The 21,941-nt window shown below is 31.2% G+C and overlaps 1 protein-coding gene across 2 annotated transcripts in view; it reads left to right on the top strand.

Moving 5' to 3' along the window:
- The window catches only part of fng (fringe), a 271,035-nt gene that overhangs the window by 189,560 nt on the left and 59,534 nt on the right, over positions 1–21,941 (top strand). For both annotated transcript variants that reach the window (XM_076397535.1, XM_076397533.1), the window contains exon 6: positions 15,977–16,062. In XM_076397535.1, coding sequence (XP_076253650.1) covers positions 15,977–16,062 — 86 coding nt within the window. The remainder of the gene's footprint in view (positions 1–15,976; positions 16,063–21,941) is intronic.

Raw genomic sequence — 21,941 nt, 5'->3', positions numbered from 1 at the left:
AGACATGAAGCAAGCAATACATAGCAACGTGGAGATAATACAGCTACTGGGCAGCACACAGGAAATCCGAATATTGAAGCAAACCAAACCACAAGAACTTGTTTAGTGTATAAGTGTATTTTAATTTTAGTGGTAGATTAGTTTTATTTTAATTTGGGAAATAAATACTGATGTATTAATCCTATACTCGCCTTGCTTGTGTATTAATAAAAGTACAATAAAACAGTAGTAATATATTAATTTATAAATTAAGGTTGTACTAAGCATATCTAGTGTAAGATGTAATTACAAAAAGAAATCTGTTCGGGTCGAAGAGTTGATGCGAATGTATTGAGAAGTGTTACATTAAATAGTAAATTCTTCAAAACTCATTTGATATGCTATATTTTGCACTCCGTCACTCTATGAGAGAGATATATTAGATGTGGAAAGTTATTAATAGTCTGCTTCCAGGCACTTTGGGTACCTTTCGAAACTAAAAAAGTTTGTCCCCAAAATTATTAAACATCTTCAGGCATCTTCTGGTTCCATTAGCTCTGTGCAAGTACGAATAATGATTATTATTTATTGAACATTCGAAGCTCTGTGACATCAAGAGCAGCGTATAATTTTAGTTATTAGGATTATTTCTCTCATTTTTAATTTACTAATTCCAATGAATCTCGTAACCTATAGGTCCAATCAATTTAAAGGTCTTTCAGAGGACTTACAAAGTACCCCTTCAAAGTACTAATTATCTCTATCGATTATGTTAAATTAATTGATTTTTTTCGAAAGAAACTTTTTGAACAATAATAGTAGCTGAGTCAAATTGATTTAAATCTATTGAATAAGCTGAATGCTGAAAGAATTCGCATCCTTGATTTACTGATTTTAATCCTGTTTTTTTATCATTTTGGGTAGATGCTTTATCTTCTTCCTTGCTGGATTTTTTATGAATTTGATCTTAGTTTATTGGTTTATCGCTTGATTCTTGACCAAAATACTTTCTGAATTCCAAAAAACTGCATTCGCCAAAAAAGCTTTTTTAGTTAATTTCTGAACGTGAAATCGCTTCGGAGCACATCTCCTTAATAGCTTGTTTTGATACTGAATCCTATTGATAGACACTGATTTTTTATATTTTAATTAAAATTAAGTGTTAAAATGGTCCTCAATATTTGGTTTTACTTTTGAGGAATATGATACTTCGCTACCTCATTTCCAGTGTTTTGTTTCTTGAAAACCTTCTTCCATAATCTAACATGTTCATTTAGATTTATTTCTGTGATGTCATGTGTGATAATTGGAAAATAGCTACTATTTAATTAGTAATTAAAATTGGAATATAGTAAACATTCTCTTGTTTCTTCAGGTCTTTCTTTCAAGCAGAGACATTGTCAAAAGTGACAGACAGATTGGTCAAATATAATTAGCTTGATGGTTGATGAGGCGACAAGGAATGAAAGTATAACGGAGCTATTTTTTGAAACAAAAAAAGATAAACAATTAAAATAATAATAAAATTAACTCATTTTAAAATTTTGTTTAGAGTGAATAATTATTATATAGATTAAGTCAATTTTATGGCAAGTTTTTATAATTCTGTATCACTTCAACAAGAATATTTTTCCCAAGACTATTTCCTTAGAAGCACCGTAATAACTGAAATGAACAAATAAAATTGCAACGAAATAGGGGCTGCGAAGTCAAATACTTCTTTACGAATCGTATCTAGGTCGTTTTTGCCACGTGTAACACCATCATCCACTAACTTATTTTTATTATCCCATTCTTGCCACTTTTCTTTTGAGCTTCAGGCAAAGGATCATCAAAGATTACTTCAGAAATTTGTTTTCCGATATCCAATAATACAAGAAAATAATACAACCACCTAAAACTAGATTTATTTATTTATCAATAATTATAGGTTTAAATATTATACTAAGGAAAAGAGCGAAAGTAACAATATAAAAATAATTTAAAACGCAATCTTTTAGAGAAACAAATGTAGCAAAATATCAGCGGTTTTATAGCCACAGTTCTGTCTCTGTTTTATGTAACATAAATGACATTAAGTAAGTAAATTGGTTATTTTCCCGTGGCAGTGAAATAGATATTTTTAAGATAATTGAAATAGGGAGTTATCGGAAGGAAAATTGCACTCTGATGTGCACTGAATCCTTACGGGCCAGCATTGAGTCCTGACGGCGTGATTTGATTATTTCCTGCAGAGCAATCATGCGATTCTTATTTCATTGTGGACTGGATTCTAGGCGAAATTCATTTAATGTTTGAACAATTTAGATTAATATAGTGATTCAGGACATTTATAAATCTAACCTGTTGTTATATAACTTTGTTCGAAAATAAGTTGCTAGTTTTAAATATCCTACATCTTGGTTATATTATGTATATTGCACTAAATTTGGTAAATAAATTACTGCTGTTGCTCGAACTAGTATTTTAGAGCAATTATTGTATTAATTAACGTTATGTGAACTCATTCGACTATGTTAATTGCCATTCATTAACGCAGTTTTCTGGTTTAACTATCGAGTTCTGAAAGTCGCTACATACTAACCATAAAATTTATGGCGCATTATGGTTCTTTTTATGTCCTAGTTTTGTCGATATATTTAAGGTCAAAGTTTGACTACAATATGGGTTTTATGTAATATCTCGATTCGTGAGCTATAGTACGTATAAAATAATTAAATTGATGTTAGTAGTCTACATATTATTTAATAAAATATTGGTAAAATTAACCAATATAATATAGTTATGTTAGGTCCACGAGTGAATTTTGTGCTGAATGTTGATTTATCGAGTGCAATTTTTATATTCAATTGATATAACGGGTCAATTGACAAGTCGTCGGCCTACCATAGTAAAACCCATTTTTTTGGCAAAATAAGTTTTTTTTATTCGTCATAATTCCCTTCAAGGACGATAAACTGATTATAGCGACCCTTCAACTTTTCGATACCATTTTTGTAGTACGATTTATCCTTTGCTTCAAAATCACCTCTTCATTCGACGAAAATTTCTTCCCAGCGAGCATTCTTTTGAGATCTGAGAACCGGAAGTAGTCGCGCAACAGTGACAAGGAATAACCGTTCCAGTCATGCCAGTAGCCAGGTTGGGTAGGACCAGATGTCTTCTGGGATGGTCCCTAAGTTGGTCACTGGCCAGTCGGTAGGCTAATCTGGACTGTAGTATCAGTCCAGATTAACCCTTGTTGGTAAAAAGGACATTTAAAAAAATATTTTTTTAAGTTGTACGAGCCGATATATTTTTTGGTGTTTTCATAATATGTATTATTGAGCAGAATCATGTGGCATATATCGATGGAAAACAAGATATTATTTTCAAACATTTGTTTCGGAAAATACATTTGATTGCATACTCCAATTGCAAAATATTTTTTGTTATAATATAACAACTTTTATTAAATGAATTAACATAGCTTATAATGACCATGTTCACTATTTCTAATACTTGACAAATTTCATCAGCATCTTTCTTTAATAAAATAAATTATATTTTCTTGACGTCCATTTCGATAGATTCAGAGCTGTAAAGAGTTTGTTGTTTCTTTAAAAACATTTAGCATAAATATTGTCAAAGAAGTGTCCATTATGATATATCGTAAGTTTCTACAGTTATTAGAGATCATTCAGAATTAATTCAGAGTTATTGTGCGTACTGGGAGCATATTGAATGTGTATTTTTAATATTTAGAATGTACAGATGATATCACAAACGAATTACAGCTATTGAAAGAAGTACGTCTACGCACGAGAAAATATATTACATCAGAATTGTGTATTGTATTAATCAATTTATCAAATGATATTCGTTTCACTAGACCAGGCGTAAATTGGACATCAATTCGAGCCCCAGTCATTCTTCTTCGTCGAATTACGAATGGATCACATTAACATCAGTCTGTATTTGAATATCCTCTACAGCAGAGCCAAATTTCGGCATTGATATCTCGACGGGTCGGACGAAACATCGATTTAATTAAAACTGGAAGCCGCGGATGGAACGATGCACGATGGAAAATTGACGTGTTAAATATACTTGTTTAATGTTTGGTTTTCAATAATGGTATTGGTGTGACGAGGGGCTATTTTGCAGTAATAGGTAATATAATGCCGGAGATTCGCCATCGTAAAAGCAGTTTTACCATTTAAAATATTTGTTTCGGTTATTTATTTTATGAAGTTTGATGGTTTGAATATTGACGTGTTAGGTTTCTGTGTTTCTGATGTTTCGAGCCTGTAGTTTAATATGTATCCTTAAGGAAATATTAGGTAATTACTTTATTATCATATATCTACATTATTTTTCAAATAATTTTATTGTTTTACTTTAATGGTATATTATTTATTTATATTTTTAAATATTTACAATGGACGGACAAATAATGTAAACACCATACATACATACTATATTAAAATATTAATAATATGTTGAACCACTATTTGCCACAGCTGCAATTCTTAGCGGAATACACTGTCTGAATAGTTTCCAATGGATTGTTGCCATTCATGCACCAAGACATCCTCTACTTGTTTCAATGTTGTTGGAGATAGAAATATTCTTCTCACTCTCTGCTCTAAAAGCCCCATTAACGGTTCAATTATATTGGGATTTGACGAGTGTGTTGGCCAGGCAAGATGTTTAATAGTATTCTGTATCTAGTCGTATCAAGACTAAACCTTTTTGGTTGTGTGTATGTAAGTAATAAATTAAAAAATAATATTAAAATTCATTAATATTACAGGGGAAAATTATAAAACAGAATTTTAATAAAATATTTTATTTAAAGGCTAGTTAACATTTGTTTAAAATATTTTCTAAATACATGAAAAAAAAACTAATATGACAACTTGCTATTATATATACAACTATTTTCTAATTGTACATTATTATTGCCCTAAATATTATAAAATGTACTTCAAAATAGAATATTTAAATGTATTAAAGATAGTAATTAAGTGTTGCAATTTTTAATTATGAGACCTCTTTTTTATGTATTTTTATAATTACTTGATTTTACCCTATTCATATGATATATAGCCATGCAAAAATGTTTATTTTTTCCCTTTGCAATCCTATTTACTTTTTATATCCACCAGAACAAAGAAAACCTAATTATTACTTTTATTATTATATTTCCCTCGTCCAGATGTTGAACACAAGTAATAGTTTTGTAAAATAGTGACATTTGCTGGCACAACATATCATCTAGAATTTAATTTAAATTTGCTTTGGCACATACTTTTGGCAATGCGTAACAAAAGTCTGGAGATGGCTTCAAAACCATATGAATTAAAATAAATTCCTGGTACCGTCAGAGAGCATTTGTCATACTGGCAAGAATAGCTTTAGAAATAGAAACTGCTTGTTTGTATAAATTCCGGGCTTCTGGAGTTAATATAAGTTGTCGAGTAACATTAACTGCAGATAGTATCTGAGCTCTAGATTATATAAAATAAGACTTATAGAAAATAGCAAAATAATAAAAAGATATTACACACACTTCCTTGTTCTTTTTGGTAGTGTATGGTCTGGCTCCCGCTTGCCTGAAGTTGAAGAAACCTATTCATCTATTTCAATATAGCCTATATAGACACATAATATACTTACTATAATAAAAATATAATATAATATAATATAAATTAAAATATAAATAATATATAATAAAAATTACGTTAGCCCACGTTAAACTTTAGGCCCAGTCCAGATAAACCCATAGTTGGTAAAAGGAGACTTTAAAATATATATAATTTTTTTTATATCGTATTATAATTATAATATTCTCTACTTCATTATGGTTATGTTTGTAGTCCTGTATATGTGTTCATTTTTAAATTGTATAAACACTATTTATACTTTTAGCCCCCCTATTTGTGTTTTTAATTTTATTTATTTATTAAAGTATTATTTTATATATACACTTTATGTCTGTCCCCGTCCCCTTTATGTCAACATTGTACTATTGTATAATCGTGAAATGAAGAAAGCCGCCAAAGCGATTAAAAAAAATTAAAGAAATACTCAAAATACAAAAAAATTTATATAAATAATTTACTTTTTCTATAACAAAAATATAAAAATTTTGTTTTATCGAATGTAATTGAGAATAATAAATTTACCATGTTAGTGGTTCTCTTTTTTAATTTAACTTTTCTCTTTTGAATTAGTTGCAGCCTAATAACTGCAGTTGTGCATGGGTACAGTGCCTACGTATTAAGTTCTTAAGGATGCACATATAATATTTATTTCATAGTTACGTGGCTTACTTGGAATAACTAAAATAAGTGAATGTTGATTTAAAGATCTTCGTGAATCTGCCATAACTGAATCATGCAAATTGGCTCACTGAGTTAACTCAGGGGGTTATCTCGCGAATCAACGAATATCGTATTGAGACGCAATATCTGAGTACAAAACTTCTGAAGAATCTCAGCGTACAAATTACCAGTCTTCTATAGCCAAGTATGATTCCATAGCAATATCGCGTTTCGCCATTAATCTCTAGACTCTTGTTGGGCGTCCTAATCTCTAAAATATGAAATTTCCCAATATACACTATGTATATAATAAGAATTATAACTTGTATTTAATATAAATATTAAAAAATCTGTTAATAAATATTACATGATTTTCGATAACTGACACTAGCCGAGCTAATATTATTATTTAAAGCGTGTAGTAAACAGATTGTTAACAAATATATTTATCCCGTCAAAATGCCGGTGGTGGGAGGGGTGAGGGGAGCTTTAATTAAAACGATGTAGCGTCTGTCCGTGGAGATGCCACTGGTGAAATTTTGGTTTAGTTGCAGGGCATATTCTAATAGAGAGAGGCAGTTTAGCGAGTGTTTCGTAATTTGATGAACTGGAATGGCTCAGACTTATATTGCCATTCAATTAAGCGGGCCTCGTCTATTAAGATGATTTGGTAAATGGTACAAACCGCGAACATTTTGCTTTGGTATGTTATTGTTTTGGATACAGAAAGTAATTCTAATTGATAACCGATTCTTAGTTGATAACAGATGTCAGTTAAATCAAGAATTCCTCTAATAATTACAGTTATTTTCTGTGACGTTTTTAATTTTTAATTAATTTTTATTTGACCTTTTTGATTTAATAGTTAACAAGAAAACTAAAATTTTATCAAATATTGTCATAATTTAGCATCTCATTAATATAGAATTAGAGCAAAAAGACATAATGCCTAAATTACAATAAAATTTACACCAAATATATTATAGCAGACTTTATTATAACAACTGTTCTTTAGTAAATTTCATAAAATTAATGGTTAAGTTACTTATCTAGGTTACATTTTTACCTAGGTTTATTTCAATAATCCTATGGTTAGATGTCATCATTCTATCTAACGATAAAGTCATAGAATTATAAAAATTACTAAAAATTACTTGAATTCACAGAGATAATGATACTGAATAATATTTTGTTTAAAGCAAGCAAAAGCATATATTTATCGTAATACAGAGCAGGTATTTCTAAATTTATCTACATAATATGTTTAAAATTAATATCTTACAAGTTAGTAAAGTATAAAAAATATCGAACTATAAAAAGTATGAACTACCATAAATGTATAGATATGCTTTCTATTAAATAAAGCCAGATATTGGAATGTTCTTATTTTTTTTTAGTTTTAAAACAAAACTTATCTGAGTTTTGCGACAATATCTATTGATCACGTTGTCCAAGGTCTCGAAAAGGCCAGACTTATATGATATAAGAATTTCTATATAAGTACACTACTTCAAGTAGGAACAATTGGCTATTAGGAAAAACGTGCCGCCGTGACTTTGACAGGTAATACGTAGCAATAAGGTCAAAACAAAAATCGAACTAAAAAGCGTGATAGTTTTTTTGATATTGTTTGCGAGATAGTACGTTAATTTCTCTCCTCAAACATATTAAGTTGTGTCAAATATTTAATTGTATTGTGTCACTTTATAGAAATCTGAAATGAATATACAAATACCTTTTTGCCGGGTTTAGATTATAAAACATACAGTCTAGGGCAATTTGTGTAGGGTCTGGAAGATGATATTAAGCTTTGGTACATCAAGGAAGACTTATCTTCGCTAGAAAAGAAATACATATAAACAAAGGCTTAATAGATTACCTGTATTGATTAGACACTGTTAATTTACTCATTACTGCCTGCTCGATCCTGTCTAAGTTATTTCAGCCTTTATAAATCGGCCTTTTTTTTTATTTCCTTTTTTCGTGTACGTAGCTTTGTTTTATATTGGTTTATACTATATACGCTATATGTGCTTATATATGTTATATCTATTAGTTATTTATTTTTAATTATTTAATTAATTAATTAATATTTATTATTTTACTATATATGACCATATATTTGAACCTATTCATGGATTGACATATTAGTATTTTGAATATTTGTTGTCGTTTGGAAAGGGTAACATACAGAATACCAACCACATCCACACCGAACCAGAATATTTATGGCCAAGTTTTTCTGCGCATATGATGAAAGCAAGAAGAAGAATTAGGGTATTACGAGAGCTAAAGCCGAATGAAACTGTTACTGCAGATATATTCATAAACGCCAATAAGAAATAAAGAAGTTGTAGGAAATGATGTAAAATATTTTTATTAGTATATATTACAGTAATTTTACTAAAAAAATTGTTTTTTTTATGAAATAATTATCAGAATACGAACAAACCCCTAATAATAATGCCCCTCTTATTAAACAATAGATCTCCTGTTTTAGTTTAAATAAGTTTAAAGCTTGCATAATAATGAATTTCAAATTCTAATGATTTTTGTTCGTTATCAAAACATAGGCAGTAATGTGTTGGCCCAAGTTTAATAGACAAGATGATATTATTATTACAGCAAATCAGATATTAAACACATTGGTAACGAATTCATTTGTGCCGTCACAATTTTCATCGTCCGATTGATTTTGGGGAACGACGGATGAGCGCTTTAATTAAAACGATGTTTGGTTTGTCGAGATGGCAATGGTGAAATTTTGGTTTAGTTGCGAAGACTAATCCCATACAGACTGACGTTAAAGAGGCCAATTACAAATTTGATGAGCCGAAAATACCAACAGTTCATAATTGGATTTTAGTTTATGGCGCCGTTGTGATAATCATGTGTGAATCGTGTGCCATACAGTGAAATATCGAGTGTTAATACTATAATTAAAAAAATATTCCAGAAAATAAAATAAAAACTGGAACTAAGTAATTCTATGACTTTTTTACAAATCTAAAAATGATATTAGAAAATATTCAGCGATAATATAAATCAAATAACGTCGACTTTACTATATAAGATGCGTTATTCATTTAGATGTACATTATATGGGGTAAGTTGATACTTAAATAATATAGTTGATAAATAATATTATATTAGCTTACTGAATGTATACCATTGTGACGTAAAAATAAGTCATACTCATTTGATAAAGAAATCCTCATATAACAGGTCAATTGAAAAGTCCTCGGCCTACCGTAGTTTTTCACATGTTTCCATAGTTTCAAAACACATTTTTTTTGGCAAAACTAGTTTTTTTATTCAACATAATTCTCTTCAAGGGTGATACACCGATTATAGCGACCCTCCAACTTTCCGATACCAGTTTCGGCGATCACCTCTTCATTCAACAAAAATTTGTTCCTAGCGAGCATTCCTTTGAGATCTAAGAACAGGAAATAGTCGCTGGGGGCCAGATCTGGAGAATAGGGTGGATGAGAAAGATCAAATATTGCTATGTAATAGTCGCTGTTGATGGTCCTTCCTTTTTCAAGGTAGTCACTGAAAATGATTCCGTGCGCATCCCAAAATACAGACGCCATAACCTTGCCAGCCCACTGTTGCGTTTTCCCATGCTTTGGAGCGGGTTCCTCGTGTGCAGTCCACTCAGATGACTGTCGGAGTGAAATGATGGGGCCATGTTTCATTAATTGTCACATATCGAAGCAAAAACTCGGGTTTATTACGCTTGATCATCTTCAAACACTGCTCCGAATCATCATCAACTCGTCGTTGTTTTTACTCAAAAGTGAGCTCGCGTGGCACCCATTTTGCACAGAGCTTTCTCATACCCAAATATTCGTGAATGATATGACGTACCCGTTCACTTAATATCTTTAGAGCGTCTGCTATTTCATTCAATTTAAATTTACGGTGATTCAAAATCATTTTGTGGATTTTTTAAATGATTTCGTCGGTAACAACCTCTTTTGGGGGTCCATTGCGTTCACCGTCTTCGGTGCTCTTTTCACCACGTCTAAATTTAGTATAACAATCTTTGATGGTTGATTTTCCTGGGACAGTATCCGGAATCTTGGCATCAAGTTTTTGCTTCAACTGTATTTTTTTCCTTCAAAAAGCAGTATTTTATCAACATGTGAAATTCGTTTTTATGCATTTTTTTTCATAATATCAAAAGCTGCTTCACTCAAAATGCTGTAATTCACAAACTAATGATCCGACTGCTGTCAAATGTATACATGCATCTTTTGAGGGTTAGGGCTAACTAAAAAACATATAGGTTTAATTCTATTACCGCCATCTATGTGTTAGGCCGGGGACTTCGCAATTGGCCTCTTATATTAATACACTTCACACGTGTACTTTTAATTGAAGGAGGGTCAATGGCATCATTTATAATCTACACATTTAAAAAATATTTTACGATTTATGGCGAATATTACGAAATGGATATATGTTTCAAGCAAATATTTTACCAGATATATACAGTATTTTGGGTACACGAATTGCACATAGATGGCGTCATAGCTGATAGCTGGTAGCTTCTGTTTTGGGACATCGTAAACAAAAATTGCATGAAAGAGGTAACAAAAGGCAGATGACTTTCGAATATCGGCAATAAAGAGCAAGAAATAGAAACTTTTGTGTCCTATCTATTACAGGTGCACATCAGAAATAAAAAAACTGTAATTAAGATACAAAAAAAATGTATTGTTTGATGAAAATCTAAATTATCCGTACACTATTCGTTGCTGCTGTACATGCAAATGCGGAAACCTATATGTAAGAGAAGTAATTTTAACATAATACAAGTATTTTAGAATAAAGTCCTGAGAAGTATTGTGGACGAAGTATTCTATTGGACAGTATTGTAGAAGTATGCACCCAGAGACTACAGCAACAAATACTTGCATCGATACTTTGGTTTTCCAACTATCATAGTGGAAACTAAGAGACTCTTAAAAAGATGTGACTACACCGATCTAGGATGCAGGCTCTGAAGAGAACCAAACTGTGTTATCTTGTGTAGTTTTATGGTGAAGTGTACTAAATGGTAAAAATACTGGAAAGTGCCACTAACTAAAACTCTCTAGAGACCTTATGGAGCCAGTGACAATCACCACTGAGATCACATCTAGGCTATTTTGAATGTATTTTAGGGCTTTGTAGATGGCCAGCAATTCGACAGTAAAAGTGCTTGCCAAAGAGGGCAACTTAAAATGTTCTTCGTTTAATGTTGAAGTATATGCAGTTCCTGTATATTCCGTAATTAATTACTCTAAGATTAATTAGTGAAAGCGGTATTACTTTTCCGGTAAACAATCATGAATAAAAATTATTAGAATTCAATACGCCAGCTTCATTGCATTGCATTCAAATGTATTGTAAATAAGTACATTTCTCTGAATAGAGCCGATAAATAACATATGGCTAGTCTTTTTAAATTCTGTTTAGGTTAATTACACAACAGGTCCTGTAACTGTACCCGATACACAGACACCGATCGGCAAACCTAATAGTTTCTCGTTATCTGGCAATGTAATGCGGGCAATGCAGAAAAGTAATATAAACTGGCCGATGTTATCTTTTCACGAGGCGATTTGAAAACCAGCCGAAGTAATTTCCCCGTTGCACAGTATCGAAATTGATTTCTCCTGGTTGGGCTCAATTAAGATGAAAGTTTAATCAAGTGCATGGATATCGATTTGCGTGTGTATGTACTTTTTTATGCAGTATACGTGGATAGCATAACGCTTTAACGTACCCGTTTTAATTGGTTCGAGCACTCTTAGACTCGTGTCATAAATTACTTAATATCGGGCGTAGTAAATATTTTATTTAATTAGACGTTTTAGTAACCAAATTTATGACCTGTGGGATGTAATAAATCGAACTAAAAAGTTAATAATTTTTTTAGTGTTTTGTAAATGTTTTATGGTACATTAAGAATTCTATTGGGCCCTCCTTTTTACTTAAAATGTTATGAATTATAGTCAAATTTAATTTTAGAGTTCAGGCTGATCAAGAAATATTAATTAATATTTTAAATGAAATATACCTTATTGGGACAGCTCTGTAGTTTTATTCACATTCATGTCATTGCCTTGTCATCTTTGTTTATTATGTTTTTACTATTATTTTATTAAAACGTAAAGAGCCTTCTTATTTTAATTAATTTTTCCTACTTTGCGGATTTTTAATTATGAGTTTAGAGAGACTTTCCAAAAAGAGCGTAACGTTGAAATTTTTTTTATTATTTAATTATTACATTGTTACTAGTCGTTTTCGTCTAACCTACAATTTGTCTTTATGATAACTTAAATCTAGGTATATAACTAGGAGGACCCATCGGCCCAATCTCAGTCTCTGGTGAATTAATGTTTGTACATGTCACTGCTGTATTCTTTTATTATATGCACCTCACTACACAACACTACACAAGATCAGATGGTTTGATTCTTTTAAGTCTGTGTCCTGTTCTGGTGATATCCAAAGCTGCAATATTTCAGTATTCTCATGAGAATGTAGTCTTTCCTCATGCCCCTTGCAATTCTCTTGATATCTTGACTGACTGTGGGTATCTGAAGGTCTCGATGTAAGTAATCAGTCCTATAGTATTTGGGTGCGCTCATAATATCTTTCAGGACTTTGTTCTGAAAAATGTGTATTTTATTTATGTTACTCTTTGCAGAACATCCCCATAATTGAACTCCGTATGTCCATATAGGTTTCAGTATTTGCTTATATAATAGTAATTTATTATGTACTGATATTTGCGATTTTCTTCCAACTAGCCAGTACATGTTCCTATATTTCAAGTTGAAAAATGATGTGCTAAAGTATAATTTTATTACAAATTTCCACTATAATATGTTATTATTATAATTAAATACATTTCTGAAAGAAATTTTAAAATTGCGTAAAAATGAACAATAATATTCTTAATGTGTTGAAACAATTATGTAGATATTTGGAGTTACCAATAACAATACCAATCCTCAATCAACTTTAGAATCCCCGTAGATTGGGGAATTCCCCACTAAAGGGCAACGCTGTTTCCATCACACTGGTAGGGTAATATTTTTCGAGATGTTTGTAAAAATGATATAAGAAGTGGCAAATGTTTATGTTTTAAGCTTTCATTTAATTTAGAAAACGAATGGATAGGTGTATATTGTTAGGGTTTTTGTGGATCCAAAATGTCCTCACTTTTTATTATTGAAATAAAAATGTTTGAGTTATCTAAATTATCTTTTCATCTTCACACAAACCAAAACTAATAGATTATATTTTTAAAGGTTAAGGATATTAATTAATTTTTCATACATTATTCTTATATTAAATTAAATATTATAATTAAATAATGTGTCGAATAAAAAATTAATAATCCATTAGGCCTATAAATCAATTTTCAATGATTTACAACGGAAGGTCTTACTGCGTATTAAATCGCCTCGAGTATATTTGTAACCAATTTCATATTGAAGTTTCCCTGAAAGGCTTCATTTTTCAGTATATGTCATTTCGTCGAAGTGTAAACAAAAATGTTCAGTTAGGGTTTTTAGTGCGTTGAAAATGTCTGAATTTATACCGAATAAATCGCATCTGCTGGAAGTTTGACTTTTTTCTCCAATTTGAAAAAGGAGGCGGCTGAAGGTAATCGATTTCAATGGGTGAATACCGGTATCGGTATTTAAACAGTTGTGATTTTAACACTGAAGATAAGAAGCGTTTTGGTCAGTCAAAAAAATTGAACACGAGTATTTGAAGTCATTGCTCTATGATGGTCCATCTAAACCGCTAGAATAATATGCAGAATTGTTGGGAGTAACACAAAAAATACTTCTAATCGCTTAAAGAGTACGGGAATGATTTACATCGTATTGCTACTGGTGATAAAATGTTGCCCGACCACATATTCCAAAACTGTTGAAAATATAATTGGAAATATTACAATGACAAGTGCTATTCCGCACGCCGAATTCTCTAAACCTTGCTCCTTGTGATTACTACTTGTTTCGACATATCGTCGGAGAAGCGCTTAATTTCTTATGAAGATACCAAGAAATGGATCGGTCCGCGGATAGCCTCAGAAGATACATCGTTCTCTCCAGATGGAATCCCGAAAATCGCCCGAAAGATGGGAAAAAGTAGCGGCTATCGATGGACAATAGTTTGAATGAAGTGCATTATACCGATTTTCCACAATAATGCTTTAAATAAAAAAAATCATTTAAAACTAATTTATAGGCTCATATTAAAGCATAAGGAGCAATTTAGTATAGTTACAATGTATTATATTTATTATACACGGCTCTTTTGTAAGAAACAAATTAACCTTAAAATAATAATGTAGTACAAGCTAGAACAGAATATATATTTGTACAATATACGGTATAGTAACGGTAGCAATAATCAATAATATCCCAATAATGGACAATGTTAATTTTCAAGAGGAAATGGCGTTCAGTTAATTAAATCTCGGACAAGCGCAACAAAACGAGCGTCAATAAGATTAAACAAATTAAAACGACAATCTGTATGAAATAATGGGGTTCTAAATTAAACATGTGCCGTCAAATCGAAGCCATTATAGTATGTAGTTCCAGTATGCAGGATGTCCTCTGGGTATTATTTGCTGCGATTCGAGTTAGTGCGGTTTTTCATGTTGTCATTTTTTTCATAATGTGTATTATTTTTAAGATACTTACTTGCTTCAAATTTTATTTTGTTAATACGGTTTATAATAGTACGGGAGCTAGCAACGTAGATAAAACAAGAATTCCAGGTAAGCTAATCTTTTGACGTTTGATCTCTTTCACTCTCTCGGTCAGCACCCGACCAGGCGGCAGGATTTGCGTTTATCAGTGCACATCATATCTGTACAGGTGAAAATACTCTAGTTTTAAATTAATTAAGTATGGATTTTTTCAATGACTTTTGATAGGTCTAACAAAAATATTGAATTCATTGCCAGAGTTTTTTATGATTACTTATAATGTGTCCGACGCTACATTTTATTTATATAAACAATTTCAATTTATTTCAGTATGGGTGTAACTGTCATATGACATTATTTAAATATATATTGTTAGTGTTAAAGAATAAGCAACACTGATTAAGTCCAGAAAATAAGGTAGGTTGAGTGATGTCAGTAGGGGCGTCAGCCAAGAAAAATATAGAGATTTCATATAATATATAGTATAAATATATATATATATATATATATATATATATATATATATATATATATATATATATCAATATGTCAGGTTAGCTTGCCTGAAATTCTCGCTCTAAAATGTTGCTAGCATTTTTAAATAGACACAATCTTTTTAGGAGTTACAAAGTTAGATGCTAATAAATAAAGGAAAGAATATATTCTATATTGTTTCTTTTTTCGATAATAAAATTTGTTGTTTGAATCTGGCTTTTGGACAATCCCTTGGTATTGCATTATTGTATAATTATCTCTAAGGATGCAATGTTTTTGTTTTTCCTACTTAAACAGAGTAGTACTGACTTAAAACAATTACAGAAATTACAAAAATTTATTCAAAAGTACTTCGTCAATTTTGTTAATTGTTTTTTAGAATTAATTTCTGTTAACTAATTCAAAAATAGTTATTTATTAGCTATATCAAGTATCTAATCATTACTATATTTTATTTCAGCAAAAAGTTCGATTTTGGTTTGCAACTGGAGGCGCTGGATTCTGTCTGAGTAGAGCATTGGCTTTAAAAATGATTCCATTAGCTAGGTGAGTTAACTATTTATTATTAAGCACTAAAAATAATAGATTTACTACTTAATATTCTCTAAGCCCCTGTCTAATATATTTTATCGATTTACAATTCTATCTTTTTGCCACTAAGTCTAATATAAACATTAGAATTTTTATATATAGATTTTATATATCAATATCGAAGGATGTTGAACTCTAAACCAACAAACATCAAAATATTATGAATTTGTACCTAGCTTCATACATACACTAATAATGAGTCTTCAAATTATTTGAAATCAATAATATATATATATATATATATATATATATATATTATAATAGCAATATCTTGTCATCATCGTTCGTTCTTTGTAAATAATTTGAATTGACAAATAAATGAAAAAGTGAATTTTAGTATCCTATTGAATATTCATAAACAGGGTATTTCGTTGTCTCTGATATTATCTTCGCATTACACTGTGATTTTAAATTTGCTGTTAACTGTATATTTGTATATTGTTGAATTCTTTCAGAGGTCTGATAATGAATTTATGATTTGCGATAGCCAATATTTTCTTGTACAGGAACAATTAAAAATAGTTTAGACTCGTAGTAGTTTTTATCCATTTTCTAGTAAGAACTTGTTTCTGATTTAGTAATTTTGCCGGATTACATTTTTCCCATTGAAGATATCTGATATATTTGCTGAAAAAATAATAATAGGAAGACTGACATTTTTGAACGAATCTGTTTACGAAGAAGTAAGATTATCCCCATAACAGTTACAAATTGAGAGCATTAAATATCAGGTATGATCCTTACTTTTATATTATAAACATAAATATGGAATAATAAATGAACTAATACGTGTTTGTGTATTACAGTGGAGATACATACATTACAGGAGTTCATATAGAATAAAACAATTTTGAAATTGATATTTGACTTTAGCCTGTATATTAAAACAATAACGAATACAATTATGTAATTTATTTTTTACAATTTAGAAATGTATATATTTAATTTTTAAAAACTCAGGTCTATAAAATCAATAGTCAAAATAATTGATACAAAATTCAAAAAATAAAATGTCATAATAATCACATATTCTATAACATTAAATATCGTCGTTAAATATTTTAATATTTATGAATGCTTTAAAATGTTTACAAATATAGTGTTAATAATTTATGATTTTTTCTATTTCTCATAGGTGTTCCATCTATGCAAATTTTAACTGCTGCATATTTTCTTTACTTTATTTATGTATTCATATAATCTTTTATTTATTCCACTCTTCGATCTCACTCTTGGACATAACTGATCTTTAATTTGCCTTCTACGGCTCTCGTTTATCTACTGCTCTTCTACTTTGTCTTGTGTCCCACATGGAAACTAAGAACTCACCAACAAATGAGGAATTAAAATTCTATGAAGCTATTTTATAGTTGTTAATATTATTTACATTTTTTTTTGTTAAGAAATACATTTACTAAGGAAACCTGAAGTGACTCAGAAGTTAATACGAGTAAAGTTTACAGAAACATTTTAGTAACATTTAGAATTACCTCTAGTACAATGATATACTATCTCCAGAATCATATCGATTAGTATCAGTCCTTAAGCAAGAACAATTTTTCTTAGCCGTTCTCTGTTGATCCGACATTTCCGAAAATTTAAATGTCTTGTAAACAAAGAGACGGATAATTCGTAGTTACTCGATTTTTGTAAATCTATGGTAGTGTAGCGACCTTGAGGCATGTCGAATTTTACATCGTGCAATAACGGTCAACAAAGTACCCAGAAATATAATTCCAGATGTTGAACACAGGCGGGGTGCCAGCAGCGACAACTAGAACACGATAACGAATAGCTGGCAACCCCGAGACGTTTATCTGGGATGTTATTGAAGGATATTTCGATCATTCGGTAACTGACTACCGTTTATTTTAGACGTGCCACCATCGACTGCCCAAGCCTCGTCACCAGGTAACATCGCTGCCATCCGTTTTATCTATTTTATATTAGATCAATAAATAACGGTCACAATGTAAACACCACTGTTTCATTTCGTTTTACCTCCATTCACCGAAACCCTAAAGTAGCATGAAAATTTCGCATATGTCGGATTTTTCCTTCTCAACTGTATATACCTATCGTTAAAGCGGACACATTAGTTTGTTTTCTCTCGCAGAAATATAAAATATAATTTTACGTGATCATACTATTTATAATAATTGTTTATCAAAACTTACCATAACTCTAATAGTTCCAGTAACACAGAAATAACCAAAAGTAGCATAAAATGTTAAACAACTTAGTGGTTTAATAGTTTTGTTAGACTCATTTTCCGTTTTAATTTCATTTCAAATATAATATAATATCGAATATAATTTACGGATTTGTCTTCGGGTGCAAAATAGCTCACCGGCGGTACAACATTGACGGATTTTGATTTTAAGAATTAATCGTCCGTGGTTGAATTACGTAGAATAGAAATGACGAATAAATATATCGTATATTGCTGCGTACAGACCGGATCAACGAAGGACAAGGTTGGCCTTCGATGAAACGTGCATATTGTATTTGGTGTTAGGAGCAAACGTTCGTTGAACGTGAATCCGTATTTTTCAACGGCGCCGGAGATTATAGTGCATCCAGGGACATTTATTTACCTCGAGGTAGTTTTGATAGAGATAATAATGGAATTGTCCTAACGGAACCTTTAACGTCTTATTTGCCCTTAAGGAACGTACTTCGAAGAAGTGCCCTTGCCAATGAAGAGGTACGAACTGAACATGCAAAATACTTTGCAACAATAGGCCAAATGTAACCATATATAATTTAAGTTGGATTTTACTAATGTAATGCCTTAGTACACTACTATATTAATTACTAATTTTTGAAAACATATTTATATTCTAAATAAGCACCAATTTGTTGCGAAAATAATTTAAATAGTATGTGTTCTTACAATATTCTCGTTGGTTACACGAGGAGTTAACTTATCGCGAAGGAACGTGATGCAAATCCAAACCATTTTGATTTATAAATCTCCTCAGTACTGGAACCTGACCTGTTCCTATTTTCACATCTTTTTGCTCTCTTCTAAATGAAGTCAATAAAGATTTCGTCTTCTTTTTCATATCTGTTACATTGGTATCAAGTATTTTCGAAATGTCTGCCCAATCATTCTTTTTTGTTTTATGTTTATATTCCTAATGGTTAGGGTTCCAGAGACGAGGCTTTTCTCTTTAAAAGTCTATCAATAAAAACAACTTATCGTTTGATCACTCTTTTTTTTTCATTCGCCATGGTTAACTACTCAAAAACAACACTAAAGCACGTACACTGCCTTCACTGCCTAAAAACGCACTAGCAGCCGTTCATTCGTTGACTGTTGATTATCTAGTACCTACCGTATAGACCGTATTCGTCGATTCTATTCATTACTCTTGATGTTACCGATACTCTACGGATTGCAAGCGAATGCCAGCAAACCTTCGTAGGCCGTCGTCAAATCGTTCAAACAGAACTAAAAATATAGCCGCCTTGGTGGCGTAATGGTAAATTCGACAGGACGGTCAACCTACTGTTGCGATAGTCGCCGGTTCGAATCCTACTGGGGCATGGTCGTATATTTATGTTTGTAATTGTTTAATAATTATTATTGTCCTACGCAAGGCTTCCAAATCCGACAAAAAAATGATCCCAGTCACGCCAGTAACCACGCTGGGTAAGACTGGATGCCTTCTGGGATGATTTCTACCGACTCGCCAGTCGGTAGGCTTAATGCCGAAGACCGTGGTTCAGAGCCCATATTAAATTGTAGGTCCAGTCCAGATAACCTTCTATTTGGTAAAACGAGACTTTAAAATATACGTATATAAAAAAAGAACTAAAAATATCCCAACAAACCCATTCGTTGTCTTTCATTGGCCCGGTCTGTACGGAGCATAAGTGTTGGGGCTGGTAGCGCGTCAGCCAGAACTACAAATATATGTTCCTGGTTGCTTGATTTGAGTATATTTAATTTTTTTGGAATGTATTTATTTGTAGCGAATGTTAGACAATAATTTTAGGCCTAAAAATTCTTCCTCGATATAAGTTTTAACCGTGTCAGTTTCACACCTCCAATATGCCCCCATTTTCCTCAAAAAGGGAGGCAAAATTTTCGATCAATATATAAATATATAAATTTACATTCATTCATTCATATTATTCATTAAAATTATTTCTGAACGGTTATCTAGTTAAATAAAAGTGTTAATTAACTTAGATAGATCCTCTTGACGCAGTAATTGATCCGTAGCGAATGTTGCAGTTACGCCATATAAATCGATCCGAGAGTTGGTAAAAATTCAGGCCAATCTTGCCAATTAAATTTATTAGTTGGCGATGGACGACGTAGTAGTGCGCGGCTCGTTATCAAAATGCCTCTCAGGGCCCGTCCAAACCGCACGGAGGGGGCTCGTTAGGAAAATAGTTGGACGGGACAGGGCAGGGCCTTGCATGTTTCGAATAGTCCGCGGGGTTGGCGGCCAACTACAATGGCGAATCACCGTCCTAATTTCGCCGCTTTTTCCCAATTAGGAAATATTTTGGCCGGCCTCCGTTAACTATTAAAGTATCTCGACAATTCTGACTAAGATTCGGCGACTATTTGATGGCCGACCGAAAAAGCGGTATAATTGTCAAAGTGTCGTGATTTAGACCGACGCTTTTTGCTCTAATTGAACGTTCAGTGCTCTGAACTTACGTGGCCTGGAAGCAATTACGCTAAATGTACTCCTTTGATAGTACATTGTTGTTCGATCAATATGATGATTTAATCGTAGCCTATTGTTAGTTGTCAATGATTGTTTAGCCTTAAATAGAAGACAAATTCTTACTTTTTATAGTTGAAATGATATTATCACGAAAAGGGAATAAGTTACGAAATTATTAAATGATATCAGAGGCTGTTTTTCTGATAATCTATAAAAAATTAGTATTCATGAAATAATTTTTTACCGATAGTAGGCTGAGGGGGATTAGTTCTATTATAATTACATAACCTAATACCGAACTGTATTGTGTATTTTAAACACACGGCTTAAAAATACTTTTTTTATCGAATTTTAATTTCATGGAAGACAGTATTTTATAGCTTGTGTTTTATTTTATATTATAGATTTTATAGATATGAAATTAATTCTGTAACATTCTTGGATATTGGTGGATATAAGTACTAATTTAAAATTACTTATCGAATGAGTCTCCGCCATTCGAAAAAATAAGACGTCATCAATAACTTATTTTAAGATTGTGTAACCGGAGGTCATATCGTAAGATTATACGAATATAAATTATCCTTAATTTTTAATTTGAATAAATCTGTAAACAAGACACAATTGCTCCAAGAAACACGATGATATGAAATAAATAATTCAGAGATAATTAAATTAATTCACTATATATTTTGATTAATAATAGTAAAATAGGTACTATTAATTAATTTTAGAATGTGTATTTAATAATTTATGTACGAGAAACTCTGTTAAAGATTATGCAAACTTGTTACTTCTTGTGGTATTCCTAGCAATTAATTTTATTTACTGTAGAGCAAATACTGGTTTTCTATGTAAATGCCTCAAATTCAGGAAGTTGATATTGTAAAAAATGTTTCCAGACCATGCTTTTATAAAATTGTAAGAATTATGAATACCAGAAGAATTAGAACACTATAATTTATTGTTGAATGTATCAAATAGTTCTAGATTTAATAGCACGAGTTAACTATATTTTATGACTATTCACGGACTTTTTTGTTTATAAATATATTCGAAATATATATTGTAATTAGGAAACCAGTTTTCTCTATAATTGGATCAAATAATAGGTACTTACATGTATTCTGTTTATTTTTCGCT

Source organism: Rhynchophorus ferrugineus, unplaced genomic scaffold (genome assembly GCF_030347505.1).
Source record: "Rhynchophorus ferrugineus isolate W39M unplaced genomic scaffold, kcgeb_rfMv2 rfM2, whole genome shotgun sequence".
NCBI classification, from domain to species: domain Eukaryota; kingdom Metazoa; phylum Arthropoda; class Insecta; order Coleoptera; family Curculionidae; genus Rhynchophorus; species Rhynchophorus ferrugineus.
Note: the sequence above shows the minus strand (reverse complement) of the source record. Positions and strands in the feature narration are given on the sequence as shown.